The sequence below is a fragment of the Elgaria multicarinata genome, chromosome 5 (assembly GCF_023053635.1).
Source record: "Elgaria multicarinata webbii isolate HBS135686 ecotype San Diego chromosome 5, rElgMul1.1.pri, whole genome shotgun sequence".
In the NCBI taxonomy this organism is placed as follows: domain Eukaryota; kingdom Metazoa; phylum Chordata; class Lepidosauria; order Squamata; family Anguidae; genus Elgaria; species Elgaria multicarinata.
The window spans coordinates 45,567,096-45,593,673 of NC_086175.1; the positions used below are offsets into that span (position 1 = coordinate 45,567,096).

The 26,578-nt window shown below is 41.8% G+C and overlaps 1 protein-coding gene across 1 annotated transcript in view; it reads left to right on the forward strand.

Annotated features, from left to right (window-relative positions):
• Nucleotides 1–26,578, forward strand: part of AFF3 (ALF transcription elongation factor 3) — a 287,605-nt gene that overhangs the window by 216,064 nt on the left and 44,963 nt on the right. The window contains exon 9 of the mRNA XM_063126273.1: nucleotides 27–67. Coding sequence (XP_062982343.1) covers nucleotides 27–67 — 41 coding nt within the window. The remainder of the gene's footprint in view (nucleotides 1–26; nucleotides 68–26,578) is intronic.

A 26,578-nucleotide genomic window follows, 5' to 3' on the forward strand; every position in this document is an offset into this window, starting at 1 on the left:
ATAAACATTTCTGCCCTTCCTTCCAGCAGGCAGCACAGAGATCTGCACTCCGGGTTCTATCTGACAGGTACATTTTGTCATTTTTATGAACTATAAATTGCTTTATGAAACGCTGAGCCCTATTTATTGTGGCATATAACTCATAATCGGATTTTGTCCCCAAAGTATCTCTGAACTGGGATGTTAAACATTTTGCATGCTTGGATTTGTCATGCATGCATGGAGTTTATTACTGGGGGGAGGGGGAATCACAGCCTTGCTGTATTTCATATGGAGTATGCAAAATCCCTTGTTGTGGCATGAAATGAGAGATATGAAACTGCATGAATGGTGCAGTAAATTCTGAGCTTTAGCATTTGTTTGAGATATATCTAGGCTCATTTCTTAGCACTAAGTATGCCGTTTATTTCAAGATGGTCTCCTTTTGACTTCTCCTATTTTCTTTTTCTTTTTTACTGGTGAATTTCTCCAAATCCCTACCCCCACCCATAAAACAATGCATACCAAATGGTATGAGGCTTACTTCCCCCCCTTGCAATTCTTTGTACTTGCTCAGACAGCAATGCTTATGTATATTAAAGAATTACTCTGCTTTTGCTCAGACAAAACTTCTCCTGAAATCCACTAGGTCTTCAGTCATTTTCCTTAGTAAGGCATACAGGAATGAAGCTATAAGAACTAGGTAGCTTTACCTTAAATAACTCCTGATGACGGTGGAATTACTAGAGTTGTATAGGCAACCTTCTAACACTGTCTTGATTTTACTTCGTGTTAAGGGAACAGGAATGTTGTTGTAGGAAGGTACATTTTATAGCACCTCTTTTTAAAAAAACAACCCATGCACAACAAGAAACAGCCTACTAGATTTATATTTATCCACAAATGAGATACTGTGTCATGCAGGCTGACACAAAGCAAATTTCCCCATGCCTCCTTGGCAGGCATCTCAACCCTTCTGGCCCAGTCTCCCCCGCCTCCCTGAGAATAAGCAGTAATTGACTTTGTAAGGCAGCTCAGTCAAATGCTTCTCCAGAGCAGAGTCTGCTGCCACTTAGGATGAATTATATGTTGTGCATGGGTGAATAACATTTATTTATGGTCTGAGCTGAGACCATCAAAACTATTCCACTCCTACTGACAAGCCCTGTTCTGTTTAGTCTCTTTTTTTAGTGGTGGTGGTAGTGGTGGTGTGTTGGGAGGGGGAATAGAAAAATAATAATAGCTTGTCTTTGCAAAACATATCAAAAGATTCAGCTGTGTTACCCAACCTTGTGGAGGGTGCCCAGTACTAGGAGACAAAGGTGCACAAACATTTGAGAGAGAGAGAGAGAGAGAAGAAATCCCACAACCATACCTCAACCCTGAATGCATAGAAGCCCCCTGTGGTCACTCGAGTCCCATTTGTTTTCTGCTAGCATATGAAGCATATAGCTACACGAAATTAGCTCAATCACCACCATCTAGAGAAGCGAAACATCTGCATAAAACTGTTAGGCAAGGACCTTAGCAGGTTTTGGGACATGGTGTCATGTCTACACTTATGATATCTGGCTCTGTTTTTCTTTGTCTGATCCAGGTATGTGGTGGTTAAGATTTGGTTGTTTGAATATGAGCTTGAAGGCACTTCTTGTGGGCTGGTTGGTTGTGGGGCAGGGTGTTAAATAAAGTGAAATTTCCAAATAAAACAGGAATGTTGATGGGGTGGCCCAATTGCTCTAGGAGAAAGTGGAGTGCCTATTCTGTAGGGTGACCAACTGTCAGGATTTCCCCGGATTTGTCCTGGGTTTTGTTCTTTCCATGGTGTCAGGGGGGATTTTCTATAATTTTCAATAATGTCCTGGAATGACACACCTTCCCCTTTAAGGCTGCCATTAGCATGGCAGGAAGGAATGACATGCTTTCTTCAGGCACATCATTCCCCCACCCCGAGCTCCAATTGAGGTCTTAAAGGGGAAAGTGGGTCATTCGTGGACATTATAGAAAAGGCCCCAATTGGAGTGGATGGTGGTGGTGCAGAATGAAATCCTTTCCCCTCCTCCACTCCAATCGGGTTCTTTAAGGTGGCGGGGGAATAACGTACTTTCTGCAGGACTCAGAAAGCTGCTTTCCCCACACACACACTAGGTGTCCTCTTTTTTGGTTTCCCAAATATGGTCACCCTAGTACTATGACTGTTGTGGTTGTTTATTATGTTATAAAAAATAAAGAAATGGTTTTATATAAGTGTAAGTTCCTTTTTTAGTATTTAGTATATTATTATAGTAGTTGTGTGCCTTTGCTACTCATTGGTTGCTATCATTTACTTTCTGTGAACCGCCCAGAGAGCTTCGGCTGTTGGGCAGTATAAAAATGTAATAAATAAATAAATGTGACCGAGGCCACGCCCCCTTGGGGGCCGGACATGTTGAGTTGGCACCGCCTTGGGGGTGGGATGTTGGGGTGGCCACGCCTCCTGAGGGCGGCCATTTTGTCCTCCTTTTTGGTTTCCAAAATATGGTCACCCTACTGTTCTGGATGGGGGCCAAACACCCTCTAAAGTAGGATCAGCTGCATTGTTTGTGGATGTACTATTAGGGCTCTGTTCCTGGATGTCCAGGTAGCATTTGTGACTTGGAGTACCTTTGACATTTTTATTTGTTTGCTAACTGCATTCTTCCTAGTTGGGACATAGTGACTTTGCCGTCATCATACACCCAAATAACTTTCCATTTAGATTACTGTAACACACTTTGGATTTCCTTTAATGAGACTTTTGGAAACTTCAATTAATCCAGAATGTAGTAGCCTGATTAGGGAGCATGTTACACCAATTCTGAAGGCATTCTACTGATTTCTGGACAGTTTCTTTTTTGTATTTTATGTTATTAATATAAACATGAAAGAAAGGAGTAATCCAATCATGTTTATGCCCCAATTCAAAATGCTAGTTTTAACCTTTAAAGCCTAAACAGTCTAGATTCAGGATAATTTAGGAATTACCGTCTCCCAAATGTTACCTCCTGTGCTTCATTCTGACTTCCCCATCCTTTGGAGTTGAGGATGGTACGTACAGGAAGTAGGATTTTTGCTGTTTCCCTTTTGTCTTTTCACTTTGATTATGGTTTTATGAATTTATCTCTGCTTCTGTTGGATTGTTTAGCTCTTTTGTAAATTGGTGTTTTATTATGATTGTTTTGCTCTGTGTATTATTTTGTTTTTATATTGTTATGACAAATGAAGGAGGATAAGGCTATCAACAATGTAACAATATAAAAGCAAACCCAAACTGTTGTGAGGTTGCTTTGAGTTCTTTTTGGGAGTGGAATGGGAAGGCAGGATATAAGATTTTACAATTTTTAAAAAATGTTAGCAATTAATGACTAGAATGATATATAAATAAATAAATAATAATAAATAAATAATAATTTTGGCATGGCTAGAATTCAAGGATTATTTTTCGCTACTAATTCAGCATCTTGGCAAAGCTATAAAAACAACTGGAATACAGTCTCTGAAAAGGATTCAAATGACTAGACCAAGTAGAATACTCAGTTGTGGAACAACTGCGATTTGCCATTTGGATGGAGGAAATAGGTCTTCTCTTACGGAGACAGCAGTTTCTCAGCACCAATTTTTTTATTACTAGCCACACTGCAAAATGCCCAGACTACTAGAAATAACTTATTATGAGTGACGTTTCAAATAAGAGAATGACCATAGTACCCTTCAATAATATAACAAATGTAGGGAAGCCACCAATTAAAGGGGTAGTGGGGCTGTGCCACTAGTCCCACCCCAGTGATCCACAGCTTCACCCAATCCTGCCCTAATGCCTACACATTAGGTGTGGATGTCTGCAGGGGAAAACCTGTGTAGACCAAACACACACGGAACATAATCTATGCACATAGTCTTTTACCCTGCAGGTGTCCATTCCTAATCATGGATATCAGGGTTGGGACAAATAGCCCCACTGGCCCCTTAACTGCATCGGCCCCTTGCATAAAGGGGGCTTGTATTTCTAAAGAATGCTCAAACTCCAGTGTTTTTTAATTGTTTACTATTGTAGGCTTTTATTATTGTACAATCATAAGAATGCTTCATTATTATACACTCCCATCTTTTGCCTGTTTATTTTCACTGGTCTTCAGGGAAACTCAAGAAGGCAGTCCAGAATTAATGTGTGTGAAGTAGAGGAGGCTGTTGGCATCCAGGAATGACCTCTCTGTATTTTAGCAAGACGACAGACGTAGTTTCTCATGGTGTGTAAAATATGCAAAGTACTATGGGAAGGAAGAGGTTGTATGTGTGTAGAATATGAATTGCCTCAGCATATGATTAACCTCACTGGCTATGTAGTAAATAGAAGATAACTGTGATCAAAAATGAATTTGTGCAATTTATCAAGCTGAGCAACTGTGCGTTTTGCAGTGAGGCAGGAAGTCAATTCCAAAATCTAGGGCAAATAGAGCAATAGGAAATTGCAGGGACTAAGAAGTTAATCATACCTTTGGACTGCTTTCATCATTTTTGAAAGACAGAGTCAGTAGAGTCCTAGCAGGAATGCTTCACAACAACTGATCAGAAAATAATTCTTTCAGCAAGTCTTTAAATATAATTTATAATAACTCAATAGACTATTTTTAATTTAATAGGACTTGCATTTGATAAGTATGATTTTTAAATGTATGTATGAAATATAAAAGAATATGCCACAAAAATGTCTTTTTAAAAAACATTAAGACCATAGACTCTAGAAGCCCTAAATGATTGTGGTTCAATAAACTGCTCATTACAATTTTGGAAAGATCAGCTTAGAAGTGGGAAACCACTGTATGTCTATGTCCCTTTGAAACATTCCACAGTAATCTAGCAACCTCTTATAAATCATTTTAGATGAAATAAGTTTTTTTAAAGAAAATATTTAATACCCTGATACTATGTATTTAAGTGGATGTGTATAACTGTGATGTCAGAGCAATATCATATTCTATAGCGCACTGCGGTGATTGTTGGTACCCTCGTTCCAAGCCTTTAACCCAGCACAGCATGTCTTGGGATCAAGCTGTAAAAGCATTGTTAAACGGTTACTGTGAATGCCTGACTCATGCATGAGAAACCATCTGGTTTGTTAATGAAGAAAAATATTTCTGTTTTATAGTTCATTTTTGACACGTGAATATTGCCTCGCCTTGGGCCGGTGAGAAGGCTATAAGACACAAATTATGTTCAACTTTTGTAATGGCTCCAAGTAGCTGTAACTCCATCTGTTGATGAGGACAGTTCTTCCATTAGACAGTTTCTTGTGGTGATGGTTTAGCAAAGAGGGGAGAGAAAGAATGTATTAGAAATGACATATTCTACTATTACTATTCAGTTCTGACCTAGCAATTTGGCTCTTGTGTCCCTGCAGAAATTGGTATCATAAGCAGACTCTGATGTCACCACTGTTATGTGAATTCTGTCAGCCTTTGATAGAGCTCCCCATCAAGTGATTGCATCATTTCATCCTCCCACATCCATGTTTCAAGTATCATATCAGCTAGATTTGAATCCCTGGATAGTTCCATTGCTCCTTAGATCTGAGAAAATTTGGAACCATTCTAGTATTAAAATTAATGTGTGAAGAGAAGATCTTGCAGATATAGCACTGCATCTATTAAGAGTGGCACTAATAAAATTAAAACTTTGTGAATGAAGGATACAAATATTATGGTGTTATTAAAAAAGAAAGAAAGGCCTTTCAGCATGTGGGAAGCAAGTTTTCTTCACTATAGTGCAGGGGTGTACAACCTGCAGCCCACAGAACATGTGTGGAACCTCATGGGTGCTCTGATACCACCCTCCACCAAATACCACCACTGCTACCATTCTAGTTAAAAGAATAGGCTTGTAATTGTAAGAATTAGGCACCTTCTGGGCTGACTTTGTAAATCATTGTTTAATGATTAATGATAGGCAGCCCCTCAGAAACAAGGGAGCAGGGCTGGTGCTACCATAGAGGCCACTCAAGCTAAGAGGGGCGCCGGGCACAGCGCAGCACTCACGCCCATTGGCTGTGAGCTGGCCCGGCCCGAGGATTCAGCTGGGCCTGGGCGGGCGAGATGGCACCCCACGCCCACCCAACCGAAGCGAAGCCAGAGACGCTGGGGTGGGGGTGGGGCGGCTCCACGTTCGGACTTCCGGAACACGCCCGAAAGAGAGAGAGAGAGATTGTATGGGTGAATGGGGTCTTTGAGTGAATGCATGTGTTCATGCATGTGTTTGTTTGGAGTGAGTGATGCTTGAGTGTGTGTGTGTGTGTGCAAGTGTGTTAGTTGTGGGGGGATGATTTGGAGGTGATATTCCAATTAAATAATGCATTTTAGACCCATAGATGTTCCTTCCCAATTTGTTTGCTATAATTGGCATGACGTATTTCTTGCACTTTAAAATAAATTTAGCCGTTTCAAGTTTTGTGCTTCTTATTTTTTCCAGGAAACATGTTCTTAAAAATCAAAGTTGGCATTTTGGGGTGTGTGTGAAAGTAGCTCACCTAGTCTGGCACCGGCCCTGCAAGGGAGAAAAGAATAGACAAAAGGCAGTTGATATTAAGAGCTGTGCTTTCAATAACTTTCAGTTTCCTACTGCCACTGAAATATGAAGGTGTTGAGTGTCTCTTGCACCCTTCCTAGCCCAGGTAAACCCCAAGAAGTGTTTTTTTTTGGGGGGGGTTCTTCAGGGCAAGAGAAGGTAAAGTCAGAATCCTTATCTCCACTTCTTCTCCAGCGATGCCTGCAGTATGTGTGTCTGTGTGTGTGTGTACACGCACACACATGTATATGTGGCCCTGACCCCTGAGCCAACATCATGTACAAGGTTGTGCATCCATAGAGGGGTTATAACCAGCCCCTAAATACAGGAATATGGTTGCTCCTGCCATGTAGCAGAGTGAAACAACTTCCTTCAGGCAGCAGCGTGGGTGGGGGAGGATAGATGAAGGTAAGAATTTGTATCTGAATGGTACAGGAAATTTTTCCAAAGTGTTGACTGTAGCACCAGAAAGGGGAGGCGAACAATATACAAATTCCTCTTCCGCCAGGAAGACGTCTTGTTCTGGCACTGATTAAGGGGAAAGGATGATATGACCAGACAGTATTTTCCCCCCAGAACCACTATTTTAGGGTGGTTTCAGATGGCAGCTACCTTTACCAGAACCAATACAGGAAGTGGAATAGGAAGTACTTCACTAAAGTGCTGTGCCGCAGCTAGGTAATGTTAGACATTAGACTTAATGGTCATATGGAACCTCTGCGTAGGCAGCCATGTGCATTACTTCAGTTGTCATGCAAACAATAGAGTGCCTATATGAAAAGTAGGACAAGGCTCCTGTATCTTTAACAGTTGCGTAGAAAAGGGAATTTCAGCAGGTGTCATTTGTATGCACGCAGTACCTGGTGAAATTCCCTCTTCATCACAACAATTAAAGCTGCAGGAGCCTTGCCCTCTTGACCAGATACAAAAGAGGGCAGGGCTCCTGCAGCTTTAACTGTTGTGATGAAGAGGGAATTCCACTAGGTGTTGCGTGCATACAAATGACACCTGCTGAAATTCCCTTTTCTATGCAACTGTTAAAGATACAGGAGCCCTGTCCTCCTTTTCATATGGTCACCCTGTCAAACAAACAACATGCCTCCGCTCAGAGACACAATGCCATCCTATGCTTAACAATTGATTCTACATTCCTGATAAGCTAGAGCAAAAAAACAAACAAGCAAATATAACTGTCTACCAACCTTGATAAAAGGAGAAATCCTCTGAGCATGTGCAATTTCACATTTTAAACTCACTTAAATCATAGCATCATCTTGATTACAGGGGTAAAATGGAGTCTGACCCTGCTGCCCTGATGCTAAACACAATCACTCAAGAATACACACCATTATGTTGTAGGAAAGGATAATGTATTTGTAAAGAGAAAATAATAAAATGAACATCTGTAACCATGCTCATACCTTCGTGGCCACCCCCTGATTATAAAGTGTTTTTAAAATAAGAAAGGAAGGAAGTGGCAGCAAGCAGCATCAGTCCTGCTAGGCCCAGGCAGGCTGGTGCTAAACCAGGTGCTCAGACCAGGTCTGTTTGCTGTTGATCATATCATCTACTGCTCTCTGGGTGGTCACTTGAGACACCCTCTGGGCTGCGGGGCCCTGGACTACATCCCCAGGGTACAGGCCTAGTTACACCACTGCTGCAGAAGTACCAACTACCAACTTTGCCTTCCTCAATGGAAATTCCCCCCCTAACGCTAATAATAATAATAATAATAATAATAATAATAATAATAATAATAATAATAATAATAATAATACTTACCCACCTCTCCCTTTGGATTAACTACTGCTTTGGTGAGGAAAGTCAGGTACAATACAGGTACCTGTCCTTTTCCCCCCGCTGGAGCTAATAGCAGATTTGGAATGGTGATTTCCACTGGGCAATGGCTTTGGAATGCTGCAGTCCGAATCCAAAAGCCCTCCCTCACCTCTGCTTGTCTGATTTTAAGACTAATAAAGATGTTAGAAGATCCAATCAAAATTGTCAGATGTTGTTTGGCCCTAAGAATCTGTTTACCTAAATGACTTTTTCAAGGGTTAGTTCAAACAATTCTCTTAAAGTTCAAGTAAGTGATGAATGTCCTCGATATTAGGTCTCATTCATGCATGATTCAGGATGATTTTCCTTTTTGATGGTTTTGTGTAAATAAACAATTGAACTTTGAAAAGGTTGACTTGTTTTCTACACCAGAATGCTGTTCTACTGTATAAATGTATTTAGTTTTTCTATTCATGGAAACATGTGTGCATAGGCATAAAATCATAAATTGACTTGCATAATTGGCCACAATTGTTATAAGTGAATAAGTAGTCTGTCAAAATATTTATCGTCAACAATCCTGGAGTACTGTTATCAGGAAATTCATTAAGAGTTGCAAAGTGAGTCAGACACTTTCTGATTGCCCTTAACAAAAGTTTTCTTTTGAAACATTGTACCGTACAGGAGGTTTGTAGGGAGAAGGGAATTGGACAAAGTTCCCCATCAAGGTGTGAGATGGCTCATCTATGACTACATAAATGAGTATTTCTTGAATTACCATTAATCCTGCCCTTTATGCATTCTGCTTCTCTTTTAATGCACAATAAAGAGAAGAAGGAGTAGAAAACGTGATGGCTTACTGCAGCTGAGTTAATTGTGCTGCCTTTTACAGGGCATTTCTACATGAGGCATTTATCATGCATTCATTGTTCTGTAATCATGGTTGTTTACAGGTTCTTTAGACAACGTTGTGACTCTCCAGTCTCACTTCTGTCTCTAGCCAGCACTTCCAGTGATTTTTTTAGAGCAGAGAAAATGTGGCATTTTAATTGTGAAAGAGAAAACCATGATTTCCTCTTGTGTATTTGCACTATACTGCTATAACACTGTACCTCCTAGAGGTTATGTAGCAGAAAAGCAGGAAAGGAAATGCTCCTCGCATAGTGCTCAGATCTCAATTCTGCTACGAAACCAAAAGTAGATACAGTGGATTAACAGCTTCATGTAGAAAACCTCACAATTCCCGTGGTGAATCATATTTCCAAGGCTTCTTTTCCCATTTTCTTTCATTTTCTCTGTTTTGCTTCTAACTGACTTTCTGACTTCCTAATGTAAGTATTTTCCTCTTCTTTCACTGTGTTTTGATCTCTCCCCTTTTCCGCCTCCCCAATATGATGCACTGGCAATTTGTTCCTAAGAATGTGTCTCCCTAACCTTGAAAGCCCCAGGAACCCTTAGGTCTTACAAAAAATGCAACTTAAGGCAAATAAACTAGGGTTGTGTCATTAAGTTTAGCTCCTTCGAAAAAGTCAGCTCACTCTTGAAAGGTTAATGTGCTCTACATCATTGGTGTGCTCTGATCTATTCCCACCACCACACCACACCTTTAGAAGTGGTTGTATAAATACAGCCAAAGAGGATCCAGCCAAAACTGACAACTGTTAATTCACATTTATTTCAGTGGCAGTGTTAATCACTTGTTTAAATCTCTCCTATTGAAATCAGTGGGACATAACAGTGGTCAACTCTGTGTGGATGGTGGATGGAGGAAGAAGTGTGTTTAAGGGGTGGGGGCAGAAAGGGAGGGATGTGTGTGCGTGCGTGCGTGCGTGCGTGCGTGCGTGCGTGCATGCATGCATGCATGCACATCCCCTGAACCCACCCACAAACTGGTATAATGTCTGATGGGTTCTGCAAGGGTGACTGTGGCCCCTAAATCTAAAATGGTTGCCCACCTCTGCTCTAGTAGTACTATCGACTCCACCTTCCAACTCTTACTTCCTAAAATATATTGAGCATGGACGTTCCACCCATAAGGCTTGTTCTATTTAGGCAGCAAGCTGCACAATGAAGGAATAATTGCTTGTATGGTATTATTATAAGGTATAATAATACATTAATAGTTACATGTTCACACAAAACTAAAGAAGTCACTGAGGAAGGTTTTCTCCCCTGCAGTTTCCAAAGTGATATTAGACTTCAAGCCAAGCTACAGTAGTTGCCTGTGAGAGAGAAAAATAAGAATTCTTGGAGAAATACCAGTGTTTTTTTGCAAATGTGAATATAGATGTACTTTTCAGACTTCATTCCAAAAAGAACTCCAGCCATCATCGGCTATAAATCTCTTGTGGCTGCTTTAAAACTCAGATTAAACTATATTGTGGCTCAGAGCGCCAGCATGTTGTTACAATTCCTCCTTTCAATTAAAATCCCATTTTCAGAGTACATGGATTACAATCCAGCAAAAATTAGTCCCAACTATAAATCCAATTGAAAACATAATGGTATGTGACATAAAGTGCAATCCTATGAGTATCTACTCAGAAGTATGTCCCAATGAGTTCAACAGGACTTACTCTGAGAAAGTGTGTATAGATTGCAGCCTGGATTGCAACTAAACCAAGTTCCATTGAACTCAATGGAATGCAGTCACAAGATTATTTATTTAGCTAGGTTGTGCCCATAGACATATCCTGCCATGTTTCATAATCACAGGTCCAACAGGGAAGCTAAAATTCTCATTGACTATCAGGGTTCGGGTTTTTTCTAATTTTTGTTGTTGTTTTGCCGTTTTTAATCCATGAAGTGTAACACTTCCTCTCAACCACAATTTTGATACAGAATGTACATGTCAAGTGTTGTGAGGGAGCTGTCTATATGGCTTTTTTGCCCCCACGGTGTCGCTGTGTTGGCTATATGACACAGCCACCAACTCACAGCCACCGCAGGGCTTTACCCCGAGCTCTGCATTTTAAAATTCAGGGACTTACCCTGACTTTGCCCCCTTGAAGTGACATCACCACGGTCCTTCCACCATGTGACCTTGCTTCAGCATCAAGCTGGAGGCATTTGGAGACCAATGATAGGTTTTCAGAAACCAGCCAGAGGGCAAATGGATGCCCAAAAGCCCACTCTCCTTCTGACATGTGGGGTTTTCTCTGAAGGAGCGGCAACGCAGGGGCAAAGTGGTGCCATGAAGACAACCTCACGAACAACTTATGAAGGACCGAGTGGTCCTTAACAGCATAGATCAGCCTTCCTCAACCTGGTGTCATGCAGATGTTTTGGACTTCAATTCTCATCAGCCTTAGGAAGCATAAGCAAGGGCTAGGAAAGCTGTGAGTTGTAGTTCAAAACATGTGTAAATCTCTGGATTGAATCCCCTCCTGCCTTCACAGCCGAGGTGCTGGATGGTGAGGAATTGTGACCCTCTGCAGGAGCCCTTTGCAAGGTGATCGAAGGGCTGTGTGCAGACAACTACCTATGTGAAAACATCATTCCATGTTGGATCGGATCTCAGCAGGACAACAGTAGTCAAAGAAACTACTGAATGAATACATTCAGCACAAAGTAGACTGTGTGCTTTGATTTGAACATAAAAAGAGCCCTACTGGGTCAGACCATGAGACTATCTAGTCCATCATCTTGTTTCCCATGGGAGCCAGCCAGGTTCCCTTGGGAAGTCCACAAGTAAGACATGAAGGCAAAAGCCCTTCTCCTCCAATCTCCCCCAGAACTGATAATCAATGCCATATTTCTTCCAAATCTAGAGACTGAATTAGGTTTCATGGATAAAAGATAAGAACATAATGGATAAGAATATGTGAAAAATCAAAGATTATTTCTTTTTATGGGGATGTAAAATTTTAGTTAAGCTCTAAAGCCTTTCAAACTTGTACCACTGGTCCAGAGTATACATGTCAACAGTACATAGATACTATAATCTCTGACTCTCAGCCTAACCTACCTCACAGAGTTGTGGCATAGATAAAATGGAGAGGAGGAGGACCATGTAAGCCACCTTGAGTTCCTTGCAAGAGGAAAAAAGTAGGGGTGTGCACGGACCCCCCACTCCGCTTCACTTCCAGATCCGCGATTTGCGGATCGGGCCACTTCGCTCCGCCCCCGCTCCGCCCATGCCCACTCCGCTGCGCTGCGGAGCTCCGGATCCGGATCGGAGCTCCGTTTCCCCCCCCCATAGGCTTGCATTAAGCTAAAAAAGTATACAACTTTTTTTCTGTGAGAGTTAGAAACCTCACGTTTGGCACCATGACACCTCATGGAGGTATACACACGCACGCCAAGACTCAAGGCAATCCCATCATCCCCTGAATTTTGGGGAATTTATGAAAATCCAACACCCCATTCACACCCCTTTCGATAGCTCCGTCAATTTGCACGTTAAAAACCTCAAACTCGCCACCATGATAGCTTATCCAGGGACACACACGCACGCCCAGACTCAAGGCAGTCCCATCATCCCCTGATTTTGGGGGAATTTATGAAAATCCAACACCCCATTCACACCCCTTTCGATAGCTCCGTCAATTTACACGTTAAAAACCTCAAACTTGCCACCATGATAGCTTATCCAGGGACACACACGCACGCCCAGACTCAAGGCAGTCCCATCATCCTCTGATTTTTGGGGAATTTATGAAAATCCAACACCCCATTCACACCCCTTTCGATAGCTCCGTCAATTTGCACGTTAAAAACCTCAAACTTGCCACCATGATAGCTTATCCAGGGACACACACGCACGCCCAGACTCAAGGCAGTCCCATCATCCCCTGATTTTTGGGAAATTTATGAAAATCCAACACCCCATTCACATCCCTTTCTATAGCTCCGTCAATTTGCACGTTAAAAACCTCAAACTCGCCACCATGATAGCTTATCCAGGGACACGCACGCATGCCCAGACTCAAGGCAGTCCCATCATCCCCTGATTTTTGGGAAATTTATGAAAATCCAACACCCCATTCACATCCCTTTCTATAGCTCCGTCAATTTGCACGTTAAAAACCTCAAACTCGCCACCATGATAGCTTATCCAGGGACACACACACACGCCCAGACTCAAGGCAGTCCCATCATCCCCTGATTTTGGGGGAATTTATGAAAATCCAACACCCCATTCACACCCCTTTCGATAGCTCCGTCAATTTACACGTTAAAAACCTCAAACTTGCCACCATGATAGCTTATCCAGGGACACACACGCACACCCAGACTCAAGGCAGTCCCATCATCCCCTGATTTTTGGGGAATTTATGAAAATCCAACACCCCATTCACACCCCTTTCGATAGCTCCGTCAATTTACACGTTAAAAACCTCAAACTCGCCACCATGATAGCTTATCCAGGGATGCACACACACGCCAAGACTCAAGGCAGTCTCATCATCCCCTGATTTTTGGCGGGGCTTAAACCTGCAGACATCTCAATGGGGCCATTTCAAAGGAAATCCCAACATGCCATGAATTGGGGAGTAGAGATAAACCTATATGAATCTTCTTCCACACTTGAAAAATGGATTTGGAACTTCCAAAACTCCAAGTGAGCGCAGGAAGGACTTCTTCCCTGAGTCAAAGCCAGACACACACAACATCCCTGTGAGGCGGGCAGGGGAGGAGAGAGGGAAGGCAGGCAGGCAGCAGACATTTCTGGGGGCATAAGGAAGTGAGCCAAGGATAAGCCAGTAATGCATATAAAATGGAATAAATAAATAAATAAACAAAGGAGGGGTGGAATTAAAAGCAGCAGTGTTGCTGAATAAACAACAAGAACTTTTTAAAAAAGGCTATATCTGTTTTTTACCAGCAATAGGGGGACGTGCCCAGGGGAGGGGGAAGCAGCTGCCAGTTCAACTCATGAAAGCCATTGCTTCACCACGAGAGCCAAGGAGTAGAACTCTCACTTCAACTCATGATAGGCATTGCTCCACTGGGTTACTCTCTTTGGAGGGCTCTAATGGCCCTCCAAGTACAGGAGAGAGTGGGGGCACGTCCACATGGGATGCCCTAGGGGAGCTCATCCCCTTGCACCACATCTTTTCAGTTGTTCCCCAAAGTTAGGGTGGGTAGCAGTGCTCTCTTATTATTGGCTTAGTATATGATTTCAGGTTGTGCTTGTGCATTTGGTGGGGCTACTGTTTTAAAAAACACTGGGAAAAGTCCGTTCAGACTAAGAAAGAGAAGTTCCCAGAATCCCAAGTTACCCGTTTTGCCTATCCCCTCCTCCAACTTTGGGATCATGTGATCATGACCGGGAGTTGACTCTGCCCCTCAGCCCTTCGGAAAAGGTATTTTCCCGCCTGTTTTTTAAAAAATTCTAGCACACGAACCGCAGCACGCAGAGAGCTGAGAGTAGTCTCAAAATAACCCCCATCCACGACTCTCCAAGCACAAGAATTTTCAGAAAGATAGCTTCAAAAACAACACAGTTATCCCCCTTTCTTTTCTGCAATGCAATCCTATGGGCAAAATGTTTCAAGATGGCGATCGGATCGGACCGCGGAAACCGGAGCGCTCCGAAAATGGGCGCTTCTCTTCGCCTTGCTTCTAGGGGTCCGCGGTCCGCTTCTACTCCGCCTCTGGGCAAGGCAGAGCAGGCCAATTCGCTCCTGCTTCTGCGCTTCTAATCGGAGCGGAGCACATGCCTAGAAAAAAGGCAGGATATATAAATTTACTAAATAACAATACTAATAAATAGATAATAAATATACACAGAATAAAACTGCAAGCCCAATTTGTTTTGCCCTAACTTTGTTGTTGTTTATTCGTTCAGTCGCTTCCGACTCTTCGTGACTTCATGGACCTATTCACCAAATGTACTTTGCATACCACTGCAGAGAAATAACTGTGGCACGATCTTTTTATATAGAAATTGTATTCAGCTCAGGTAGTAATGATACACTTCTAAAATAAGTAACATATGTTTCTAAGTCAAGACATAAACCATTGGGAAAGAAGTGGGTTTTTTTTTTAACTATTCTGGATCTTTTCAAAAGTTAATGTTTTAACCATAAGTTTTGTAGCTCAATAATTTTTAACACAATATTTTCATAGTTCATTTTAAGAACCTTGTTACTGTGCTTATTGGTTTCTTATAATAACTAATGTACAACTTGCCAGAAAATCCACTTTTACCAACCTAATAAATGACTTCCGGTGTTTCAATAGTCTGAGCTTGATTGCAACCAATTTGCTTGTTTGTCATTTCAACTTTAATGATATTCTTCACACAGCACATAGTCAAACTATGGAATTTGCTTCCACAAGATGAGATGGCCACCAATTTGGATGGGTATAAAAGAGGTTAGACAAATTCCTGGAGGACAAGGCTATCTATGGCCTTAGCTAGACCTAAGGTTTCTCCCGGGATCGTCCTGGGGTCATCCCTGTTCTTGTAAATGACACACAGGGGATCCCAGGAGCAGGCAAGGACGACCCCGGAATGATCCCGGCATATAAACCTTAGGTCTAGCTAAGGCCTTTGGCTATTAGTCCTGCCTCTATGCTACCTCCAGTATCAGAGGCAGTAAGCCTTGTACACCAGTTGATGGAAAACAGGGCAGGAAGGTGCACTTGAACTCATGTCCTGTTTGTGTGTTTCCTGTTGTCAACTGATCAGCCACTGTATGAACAGAATACTGTTTCAAATCTGCTTTATTTCTTTAGTGATACCTCTGATCTCCAGAGAGAGCATGTTTTTGTATTTTTCCCTATCATTCCGGCATTAATTCTTCTTGTGTGATTGGCTCTATGTTTTTGTGCTCTCTTCAATGAATTCACAGTGTTCTCATCTATAAAATGGGTAAATATTTGACAGGTGCTTCACACCTTGACCTTACAATGAAGAAATGACTTGTCCTAAAGTTTATTTTGGCTCAGTTTCTTGTATTCTTTGCTCTGTATGTGGGTCTTTTCCTACTTTATATCACAGTTGTAGTCTGGAACAAAGGCCTGATATCAAATGTGGATGATATTTGTCGTTGTCAGAAGTCATGTAAGTACATGCAAAGGTGTATACTGACATTAGATAAACGGAATGTTTTCTGTGATCTCCATCTCTGAACATAGGTATATGCAGGCCTCAGCCAGATACTATTTCTTAGCAACCACAGCAGCAAAGTGCTTTGTTTCTTAGTGGGTGGAGAAAATAAGTGCTCCTCTAAATGAGTGATTTATTGCATGCTCGTGATTGGCCATTCATGGAAGTTTTGGGGTCGATTTTATGACGTTGTCAACAACCAGGACGTCTCCCACAGAATCCTCTAGAAATCCCAGGATAAAAAGAACCACTTTTAAAGTGGAAAGAGCTGGAAACAGCAGGATCTTCCACCACCAGATGGTGGTGTCTCAATAGAACTCAATGGAACTGAATGGCAAGGAAGTATTCAATTCTAGCATTGGGGTGAAATACGCAATTCTAGCAGTGGGAAATTGTGGATTTTCTCCCTCCACTCTAGTGAAAAAATATGCAATTTGTGGTCAATGTTGGCATGGTAGCAGGAAGCCAACATTGTTCTGGTCAGGAAACCTAGACATGCCTACTCTGGAGTAAGAACCATAGCGTTGAATGGGACCAAGTCCTGGCACAGGCGGCAGGGGCATTGCTCACCTTTCTCCGCAGGGTGTTCAAGCACCCTTCCCCTTCACAGTTGAGCAGTTGACTTGAGAACTGCCTCACCCTCCTCTTTCGTCAGCGAGACTGCCCTTCAACACACACGCCCCCACAAAAAATGGTCTGGTCCGATATAGCGCAAGTACAGCAATACATGGGACGAAGGAGCGACTTTATTGCGCATGGAGGGGAGGGAAACAGACTTCCCCCACTCCAAAATAAGACAGAAAACTTATTTTGGGGAAGATGCAAGATGAGTGCAGGACAGGGATGTCATGTGAGTACCGCGCTACAAAAACACATACCAGGCATGGTGAGAGTGTGATAAATCACTAGTGTGATTTATCTTTTACTAATATTTTACTAATATGAAATCTTCTCTTACCTTCTAATAATGAGAATTCCTGCTCTGCTTCCTGTGCATTATTTGAAAAGGCCAAAGAGAGCTTTTTATTAACTTTTATAGCTGCTAGTGATCAACAGCATTACAGCATCCAGTTTTAACGAATGGCAGATGAAATTCTGCCTATCTCTAAATCATGGAGTTACAGGTTCAGTAAAGCTGCCATTTAAAGCACCCTTTTATAGTAATGATAATTCATTATATTAATAATTCACAACAATTAATAGGATGGGTTGTATAGTGAGTTTTATGATGCAGTTGCAATTAGATAAATGCCCACCATAGTTCAAAATTATATTAATTATTATGGATAATTAGTCAGTTTTAATTTTTGCATTCCTGGGCCTCTTATGGCTTCTAAAATTGCTGCTTTGCTATCACCTCTTGGTAATTGCTCCTAACAGAAGCAAAATTAGACCAGGCTGGAATAGGAAATGTATGTTCTTGTATGAGAGCAGCACATTTCTAATTACTCTGCAATTGGTAGGTTTGAGGTCTAATTTATGAGCCGCTTAGCTAAAATGGCTACATTAACCCATCCGTCCATTATGATATTTCATACCTGATTTCCTGGAAGCATGGTTTTTGGTTCAGTGTGGAAAGGATTGCATCAACTGCTCTTGACGATGATGTTATAAGACCTTATGGCACAAATATGTTTTTCAGAAGTGCAGAACAGCCCCAAAGACATGAAGTTTTATAGGAGTGAGATAGAACCATAAAACTGGCAGGGGTGGAGAGGTGTTGTGTAAAACAAGTATTGTCAGTTTCCAATACTTCAATATTTTTACTGAAATACAAATTTAGAAAATGAAAAGGACTCTAGTCCAAAGACTAGTTAGGCCTGAATACTAGGATTGGATATTTTCTAAGCCCATTGACTTCATCAGGATGTATACATATTCAAAGCCAAGAATTCTAATTCTAATTAATTACATTTGGGATGGATTCTCAGTCACCATACCTAACCAAGTTACTGTTTACTAAATAACAATTCTAGTGTAATTATACTTGCAAGAAGCAAGTGTCTAAAGACAGAACTTCATATTTTGAGAAAAAGTTTTCTGTACTGTTAAAGAATATACCTCTTTCCAATTCTCCCCTACAAATTCCCCCATATTCACCCCCACAGTAAACATATATTTGAGACAACATGTTTGTAAAGTGTCCAGGTGTCCTACTTTACATAGAATAGTCCTCAGTTTTTGAAAGCTGGTGGAGGACAGTCCTTTATTTGGATAGATGTCTAGTTCATGACTGGTTTAAAACAAAAACAAAACAATGTAAGGAGTGAGAGCAGGGATGTATAAGCAGATAACATCTAGACAGCAGATTAAGCTGGACATCAGCCTGTTGTCTGAATGCAGCGTGTTTTCCACAGGGCAGTGGCTTGTTACCATGCAGTGTGGTTTATTTGTCTCGAATAAACTATCTTGGTAAACCATGGCTTGTTGTTGGGTTGCTCAGGGTGCTTAATAAGCCACACTGCATGGCTAACAAGCAACCCTGAGGAAAACATGCTGTGGATTAGTGTGCTGTGTGAACTCTGACAATGTTTCCAAAAGAAGTTGAATCTCCAGGAAACAGAACTTCCTGCTAATTTGTTGTTGTTTATTCATTCAGTCGCTTCCGACTCTTCGTGACTTCATGGACCAGCCCACGCCAGAGCTTTCTGTCGGCTGTCGCCACCCCTAGCTTCCCCAAGGTCGAAACCGTCACCTCCAGAATATCATCCATCCATCTTGCTTTGGGTCGGCGCCTCTTCCTTTTGCCTTCCACTTTCCCTAGCATCAGCCTCTTCTCCAGGGTATCCTGTCTTCTCATTATGTGGCCAAAGTACTTCAGCTTTGCCTTTAATACCATTCCCTCAAGTGAGCAGTCTGGCTTTATTTCCTGGAGTATGGACTGGTTTGATCTTCTTGCAGTCCAAGGCACTCTCAGAATTTTCCTCCAACACCACAGTTCAAAAGCATCTATCTTCCTTCGCTCAGCTTTCCTCATGGTCCAGCTCTCGCAGCCATAGGTTACTACGGGGAATACCATTGCTTTAACTATGCGGACCTTTGTTGTCAGTGTGGTGTCTCTGCTCTTAACTATTTTATCAAGATTTGTCATTGCTCTCCTCCCAAGATGTAAACGTCTTCTGATTTCCTGGCTGCAGTCAGCGTCTGCAGTAATCTTTGCACCCAGAAATACAAAGTCGGATGAAGGTGTGAAATGGGAGTGAAATGGGTCGGGTGTTTCAATTGTCAAACAGAAGCACAGGCTTTAATACCATGATATAAAATGAACACATTGACACCAAAATTATATATAATATAACCTCTATGGGATGTAACTAGGGGATGCACAGATCAATATATTTCTACTCCGCATCAGTTTTGCATCTGTTCTTTCATAAGTCCATTCCGTCTTGTTTCTGCACCAATTGGCCTTCTGAACTCTACATGAAAATTCATATATAAATACATTTTAAATACATCTTTTAGAAGTATTTTCTCACAAAATGTGCATTTATAAAAGTATTTTATCTAATTTATGTATTATCCTACAGTACACATCTCAAACATATTTTAGTACTTTTTTTTAGCTATGACGTACATCTCAAAATTTGAAGACAATTGAAAGATAATTACATTCTAATCTGCACATTAGTCTGGGAGGTGCTGATCAGGTCAATTTGCATTCACATTTGCATTCACAAAGATCTAATTCCTCAATCATCCCTAGACGTAACTCATATAAAGTTCAATGAAAATTAGTAAGAGACACATGCACACACAGAAAGAGGCTGTAAAATTCAGTGTGTAGAAGTTGCTGGCTATGCTTGCTGGCATCAATAATCTAATTTCTTGGATTTCCACTTTAAGGGGATTCCTCCTGCTCTGCCAAGTTCAGGGCTTCCTTGTATCCAATGCCCTGCCAGGCTGAACCCAGCAAGATAAGAGGTGTAGCAGAGGTGATCCTCGCTTCCCTGTCTTCCGATTTTTTGCTAGATGGGCTTTTTTGCCTATCTAGCAAAAGCGCTTCTGAGTGGGAGGGAAGGAGGCTAGAAGAGACTCAGGGTAACTCGTATCCTGGCCTCTCCAGCCCCTTCTCCTCCCCCTGGAATGCCCTCTTTCTCCCTCTCCAAGGTCAATTTTCTGATCTCAGAGCCAGCCAACGTCGTCCTTTCTGCCTCAGATGCATGGGGGAGGGGGGCAGATCCCCCTTCTGAAGTCAAAGTGTTGTCGCCAACCTCGGTGGAATCCCCACTATCCTGTGGCCCCCTCAGACAATGTCTAAGGACCATAGGATTGCTTCGTAAGAAGTAGCCTTAACAACATCAACCCTTTCATACCTACATGACCATCATTGTTTGAATCATAAATTCAACATCTCAGATGGCCCGTATCCTTCTATTCTTGAGGCATTTGTAAAACACTCCATACAGCTATAAGACAGAAAAAAATAAATCACGGGTTTGCCTATTTATTGAAAGAAGTTGAGGCTATTCAAATTCTATAACGATACCTGCCTCAAATGGACCATATTTTAAGAGAGAGGATTCAGTCCATCACTCAGTCCTGCTGAATAATTTCTGTTTGCTTCACTGCCGCTTGGGCAAAAAATCTCACACAAGTTTCATTAAAATGAATTGTGGTCATGCAGCAGCTGAACTTCATGAACTGTATCTAGAAACCTTTACTGAAATGTTGTTTGTCAAGAAGCCTGAGCTGGGGGCTGCCTATACAGTGCTGGGTTGCTGCCGCGTTAAACAGCCCCCCACGTTTTCTCTGCTGCCAGGTGGCAGCAGCTAATCCTGACGCAGAGTGAGGGTGCAGGCTTTCCAGAGGCCAGGGCAGACATTGACCTATCAAGGATCGCCATCCACCTGAGGAATGCCTCCACTGCAACGCCAGAGTGAAGATAGATGGCAGATGCGCTGTATTCACCTTGCTCCAGTGAAAAAGTCATGCTAAGTCCCTGACTGTCATGTATGCCCCTACTGCTCCAGTGTTGGGACCAGGTGACGCAGGGAGTCCATCAGAAACAGATTCTGAATCAGAAGATGCCGAGCCAGTGGGGGAGGAAGTTCACACTGAAGAGCCTCCAGCTGCAAATGCGCCCCTCTTGGAGTCTGTCTCCTCAAGGCCAGATCCTATGCTCTCAGGAGACAGGGAGTCAACTTCCGGGGGTGAACATTCCAAAACATTACTGGATGCTAGGAATCGTCAGAAGTTAAAACGTTCAGTGAGATTAGCACCAAAGAGACAGTCGGAGACTTTGTGTGAGAAGGCAGCGACGCTCCCTCTTCTACCTTGAAGCTTGTGACGTTTGAAAAGCCTTTTATTTAGTTTGAATGGTCAGTTGTTTTGCTTAGTTGCATAGAGTTGCCTAGGGGGAATTTTCCCATAAAGGTGCCTAGTTTGTGTTAGGAAAGGAACCTCTCGTGCAAGCACTGAGTCATTACTGACTCTTGGAGGGACGCCAGCTTTCGCTGACGTTTTCTTGGCAGGCCTTATAGCGGGGTGGTTTGCCGTTGCCTTCCCTGGCCATTATTACCTTTCCCCCAGCTAACTGGGTACTCATTTTACCGACCTCGGGAAGATGGAAGGCTGCCTGAAACCAGCTTCCGCTGGGATCGAACTCAGGCCGTAGGGAGAGTTTCAGCTGCAGAAACTGCTGCTTTACCGCTCTGCGCCACACGAGGCTTAAGTGTTAATTGTTTGCAATAAAGCTTTGTGGATTGGCCCAGGAACTTTCCTTGGTTTTGACTCCTTGGGGACACTTGAGCAGCTACAGGCCCATTACACTGACTTATTTAAATCGCAGCTTTGTGGGAAAGCCTTGCAATGGCTGCAAGGTGGCTGCTGCATCATATAACCGATGCAGCACCAAGCACACACACCACAGGGCTTTCAGAGCATTTAGGTCAAGGTTGGTAGCTGAGCTTTCCATATAATGGCTGGAATAGAACTAAGCCCCCATTTGGGGCTATATTGTTTCCATGCAACCCCTCGTAACACAAAGCAATCTGGCAGAAAAGGGATTAGCCACTTCCTTGCCAAGAGCTTTATCACACCAGTGTTATACTGTGCAATCACTGCGAATTGCGTGCAAAGGACTCCGAAGTTTTCCATCTTACAATCTGCTTTTATTGTGAAGTACTCTGAAGTTTTCCAGTTTATAATCTGCTTTGACAGTGAAGTACTCCCATGCATCCTGCTTTGATTGTGCTATAAAGCCAAAAGACCCGACCTATTTTGCTACTAGTTTTGGAGTGAATCATTTGTTGTTTTCTGAGTGGCCACTGGGGGCACAGGAACAGGATTTGATACTTTTAAGCTTCAAATTAAACAAATGCTTACATCTGCATAAGTTTTAAATTTATATTTGGTGTCTTTATAGACATCAACATTGGCACAGTAATAGATATTAAGGAGAGCTTTAAGCACACCAAATTTGAATTGGATTGGGTCATCCGTTGATTTTTTATGGTTTTTAACATTTCCCCCTTAAACCCTTTTCCTGGTATGCAAAGGATCTAAGGAGTGCTGCCGCCCAGGATGAATGATTTAGCTAGCAACAACAATGACAGCTTAGCACTGTAGGGGATAATTCGAGGGAAACAGGTACGTGGGATGAAGCTACAAGTCCCAGCTTCCTCCATAAACTCCCAGTGCTCATTGTCCTTTTCCTTGGCCCCAATCCTGCATACTTGAACATGTGTCTGTCATGATCACCCCCATCAAGCAGCATAAAATAAGACATAATGCCCATTTTGAGGTGTTCCTCTTTTTCCATCTTTGAGCAATACTTTTCATTGATTGCTACAGGGACCCTGATATAAATCTATCTTTGCTCTGATGGCTTATACAACATAGCATCTTAATCTTTAGGTCTTGTTTTCTCATTTTATGTACATACTCACGACTTTCCTTCACAAACTTTTTTAAATCTATTTTAATATTTTTTCGTTAATTGAACTAGTGGGCTGGGAGATGGAGGATCATGTCCAATGAGGCATCCTAGAGAGAACTGGATGGGATGGCCACCACTGTGAAAAGCTATTCTTCTCTCAGACAACACTTTTTTGTATAAATAAAGGACAGATCACATATTATATGAAGGTATAGTAGGAGATCCACCAAATCTAGATACCTTGGAATCACAGTCTGGATTAATAAAACAAGCAAATTTAATAAACCATAGTTTCTTGTGTGGTCTCTTGTTGTTTGATTGTGCATTCAGAAATGACACATTCAGTATATGATGAACAAAAAACAACACAGTTCATTCTTCATCTTTGAAATAATTATACACACAAATTATGAGATTCTTCAGATCAAGCGTTTTTCTCTTAAAGATACATGCACATATTGTGGTTTTTATATTGCAAGTTGAGTCAATACTACTTCTGACTGTCAGATCATGTACTAGAGCAGCCTTCCCCAGCCTGGTACTCTCTAGATGTGTTGGACTACAACTCCCATAACTGTTAGCCAGCATACTTCCTGGGGTGATGGGAGTTGTAGCCCAAAACATTTGGAGGGCACCAGGTTGGTGTAGGCTGTTCTAGTACATGATCTGACAGTCAGAGGTAGTATGCCTATGAACACCAATTGCTGGGGAACATGGGCAGGAGGGTGCTATTGCATTCATGTCCTGCTTGTGGGTTTCCCCTTGGCAGTTGTTTGTCCACTGTGTGAACAGAATACTAGACTAGATGGATCCTTGGTCTGATCCAACATGGCTTCTTATGTTCTTAAGTCTGTTAAAATGAAACATGAGATTTGCTTTTTGGTTTAAAGACTCCAAACTACTTCTTCAAGGTTAATTAATAGACTACGCCAGCCCAAGCATACAGTATCTGCTAGTGCCAAAACTCCTGTGCCAGCAAACTGGCATTTGGGTTGCAGAAGAGGATAGTATGCAGGTTCCTTCTCTTCCCGTTGTTTGCTGCTCTTTGTAGGACCTGAGTGCCTCCTTCTCTTACTCCCGCTGGAAACAGAACATTCCAAGTACAGCAAGATCCCTTCTTTCGTAGTGCACTAAGGTCCCCATCTCTCCCTCCAAGCTGGGTCCTAGAAAATGTCTTCTATGCTTTGGAGACATGTTTGCATCTCTGTTAGTGTTACTCTGGTTATTGCATCTTATTTAACTAACCAGTCAATTGATATTTATCCTGCTCAATTCAAAGCAGTTTTTTATTCTGCCAAGAGATTCATAGCTTCCTCTGAACTCCAGCTGATAGTCAGGAAGCATACCTGGGGAGTTTATCTATTTAACTATCATAAATTTTCCTTCATACTTCCTAACATAATACAAAGCTCATCTAACAGTGAATCTGATTAAAATATTCTTCATCACAAATGACTTCATTCCTCAGATCATTGATTGCAAGTTTTTTAACAAGGTTATACAAATCATATAATGTAACAGGTTCAAGTACACAAACAAGATCTCTCCCTTCCCTTTTGCTCTCAGTTAATCCGGAATAGCTACAACTCCATGCTTACCATCTTTATGGTAGATTGGCATCTTCAGCCAGACATGCGTTGAAGGGTGGTGAAAAATCTACTCCTTTGGAAGTTAAAATGTGTTTGGTGTAAAGTAATCTCCATTAAATTATCTTGAGTGTTTGCCCTCTGTCTTGATGCAATTCATATTTAGTTATCTTCCCAAAATAGCGGTTGTAGTTCTCACATTACATCTGGAGATGCAGATATAATTTATGGGAATGCACATGTGTCTTTAAAGTGGAAAGTGAGAAGACGCCTTAGGCGTACAGTCTTAGCACAGTCTTCATGAGCAATTAGAAGACGAGGATTAGTTATGACATCTTTTATGCCTGTTGTTGGTTTATAAGAAATGGACACATTTATGTTTTTGTTAGTTTCAAACCTGTGCAAGTTGCAACATCAAATCTGGTTAGAGCATTTACAGTAAATAGTCAAAGTGATCCTTTTAAGACTTCATCAGAAAGATCACAGTTTATTAGTATGTCTTTCTTGCATATATATTTTTCTCTGTATTACTTGCTGTACAAGATGCAAATGAAGTATCACACATGGCTAGCTCATTCTAAAAATCATATTGTAATTGTGTTTGCAGATGGACAAAAAATAAACGGTGCTCGTACAGATAAGACCAATATTGGAAAAGGGCTTCAAGAGTCTGCAAATAATTTCAAATGGATTAAAAAAGTATGTCCATAGTTTCTCTAGTGCCAGTCAAGGATTTATTGGTTAAGTTCTTGGGACCCAGGCTGGACCTCACAAGGAATAATTTTCCTGATAGGTATAGGTAATTATACCAGATTCTTACAAACTAATTGCCTATGCATTTCCCCTCCCTAGGACTTAATTTGAAAAAGGCCCCATCAGGCCTTAATTCTGTAACCTGTTTTCTATGCCGATGCACTAATTATACTGGAAATGATTAATATGATGGAAATGGGATGGATGCAGTGTTTATTCTTGTTGTTGTTTGTTTTTTAGAAGAGTCTCGTGTGGTGCAGAGCGGTAAAGCAGCAGTTTCTGCAGCTGAAACTCTCCCCACAGTCTGAGTTCGATCCCAGCGGAGGCTGGTTTCAGGCAGCCGGCTCGGGTCGACTCAGCCTTCTATCCTCCCAAGGTCGGTAAAATGAGTACCCAGTTAGCTGGGGGAAAGGTAATAACGGCCGGGGAAGGCAACGGCAAACCACCCCACTATATAAGGCCTGCCAAGAAAACGTCAGTGAAAGCTGGTGTCCCTTCAAGAGTCAGTAATGACTCAGTGCTTGCACGAGAGGTTCCTTTCCTTTTTCCTTTGTTTTTAGAAGGTGCTGAGATTCAAGCATGCTTGAAAACCATGACATCTGGTTTTAGTGGCTGTGCCACAATAACTGGAGGTGCAACATCTGCCAGAGCCAAACTCCCTCCAGCCATCAACAAAGGGGGTTGGGATTGCCCTGTGACTGGTTATTCTAATTTCAGCTTTCAACAGTGCATCAGACTGATGTTTCCTTGTAAGAACACAGGAAACACTGTGAAAAGACAAGACTGATAGATTTTTTTATAAACAGTAATTTAGTATGTTTAGGATGACTTTTCAAATAAACCCTGTTTAGACAACACACCAAACCACGATGATTAATCATTTTGAGCTAAACATGATAGCTTAGCGTGCCATGTGAACCATGACTTAGCGTGTTGTGTGAACCATTCCTAACCATGGTGGCTGCATAA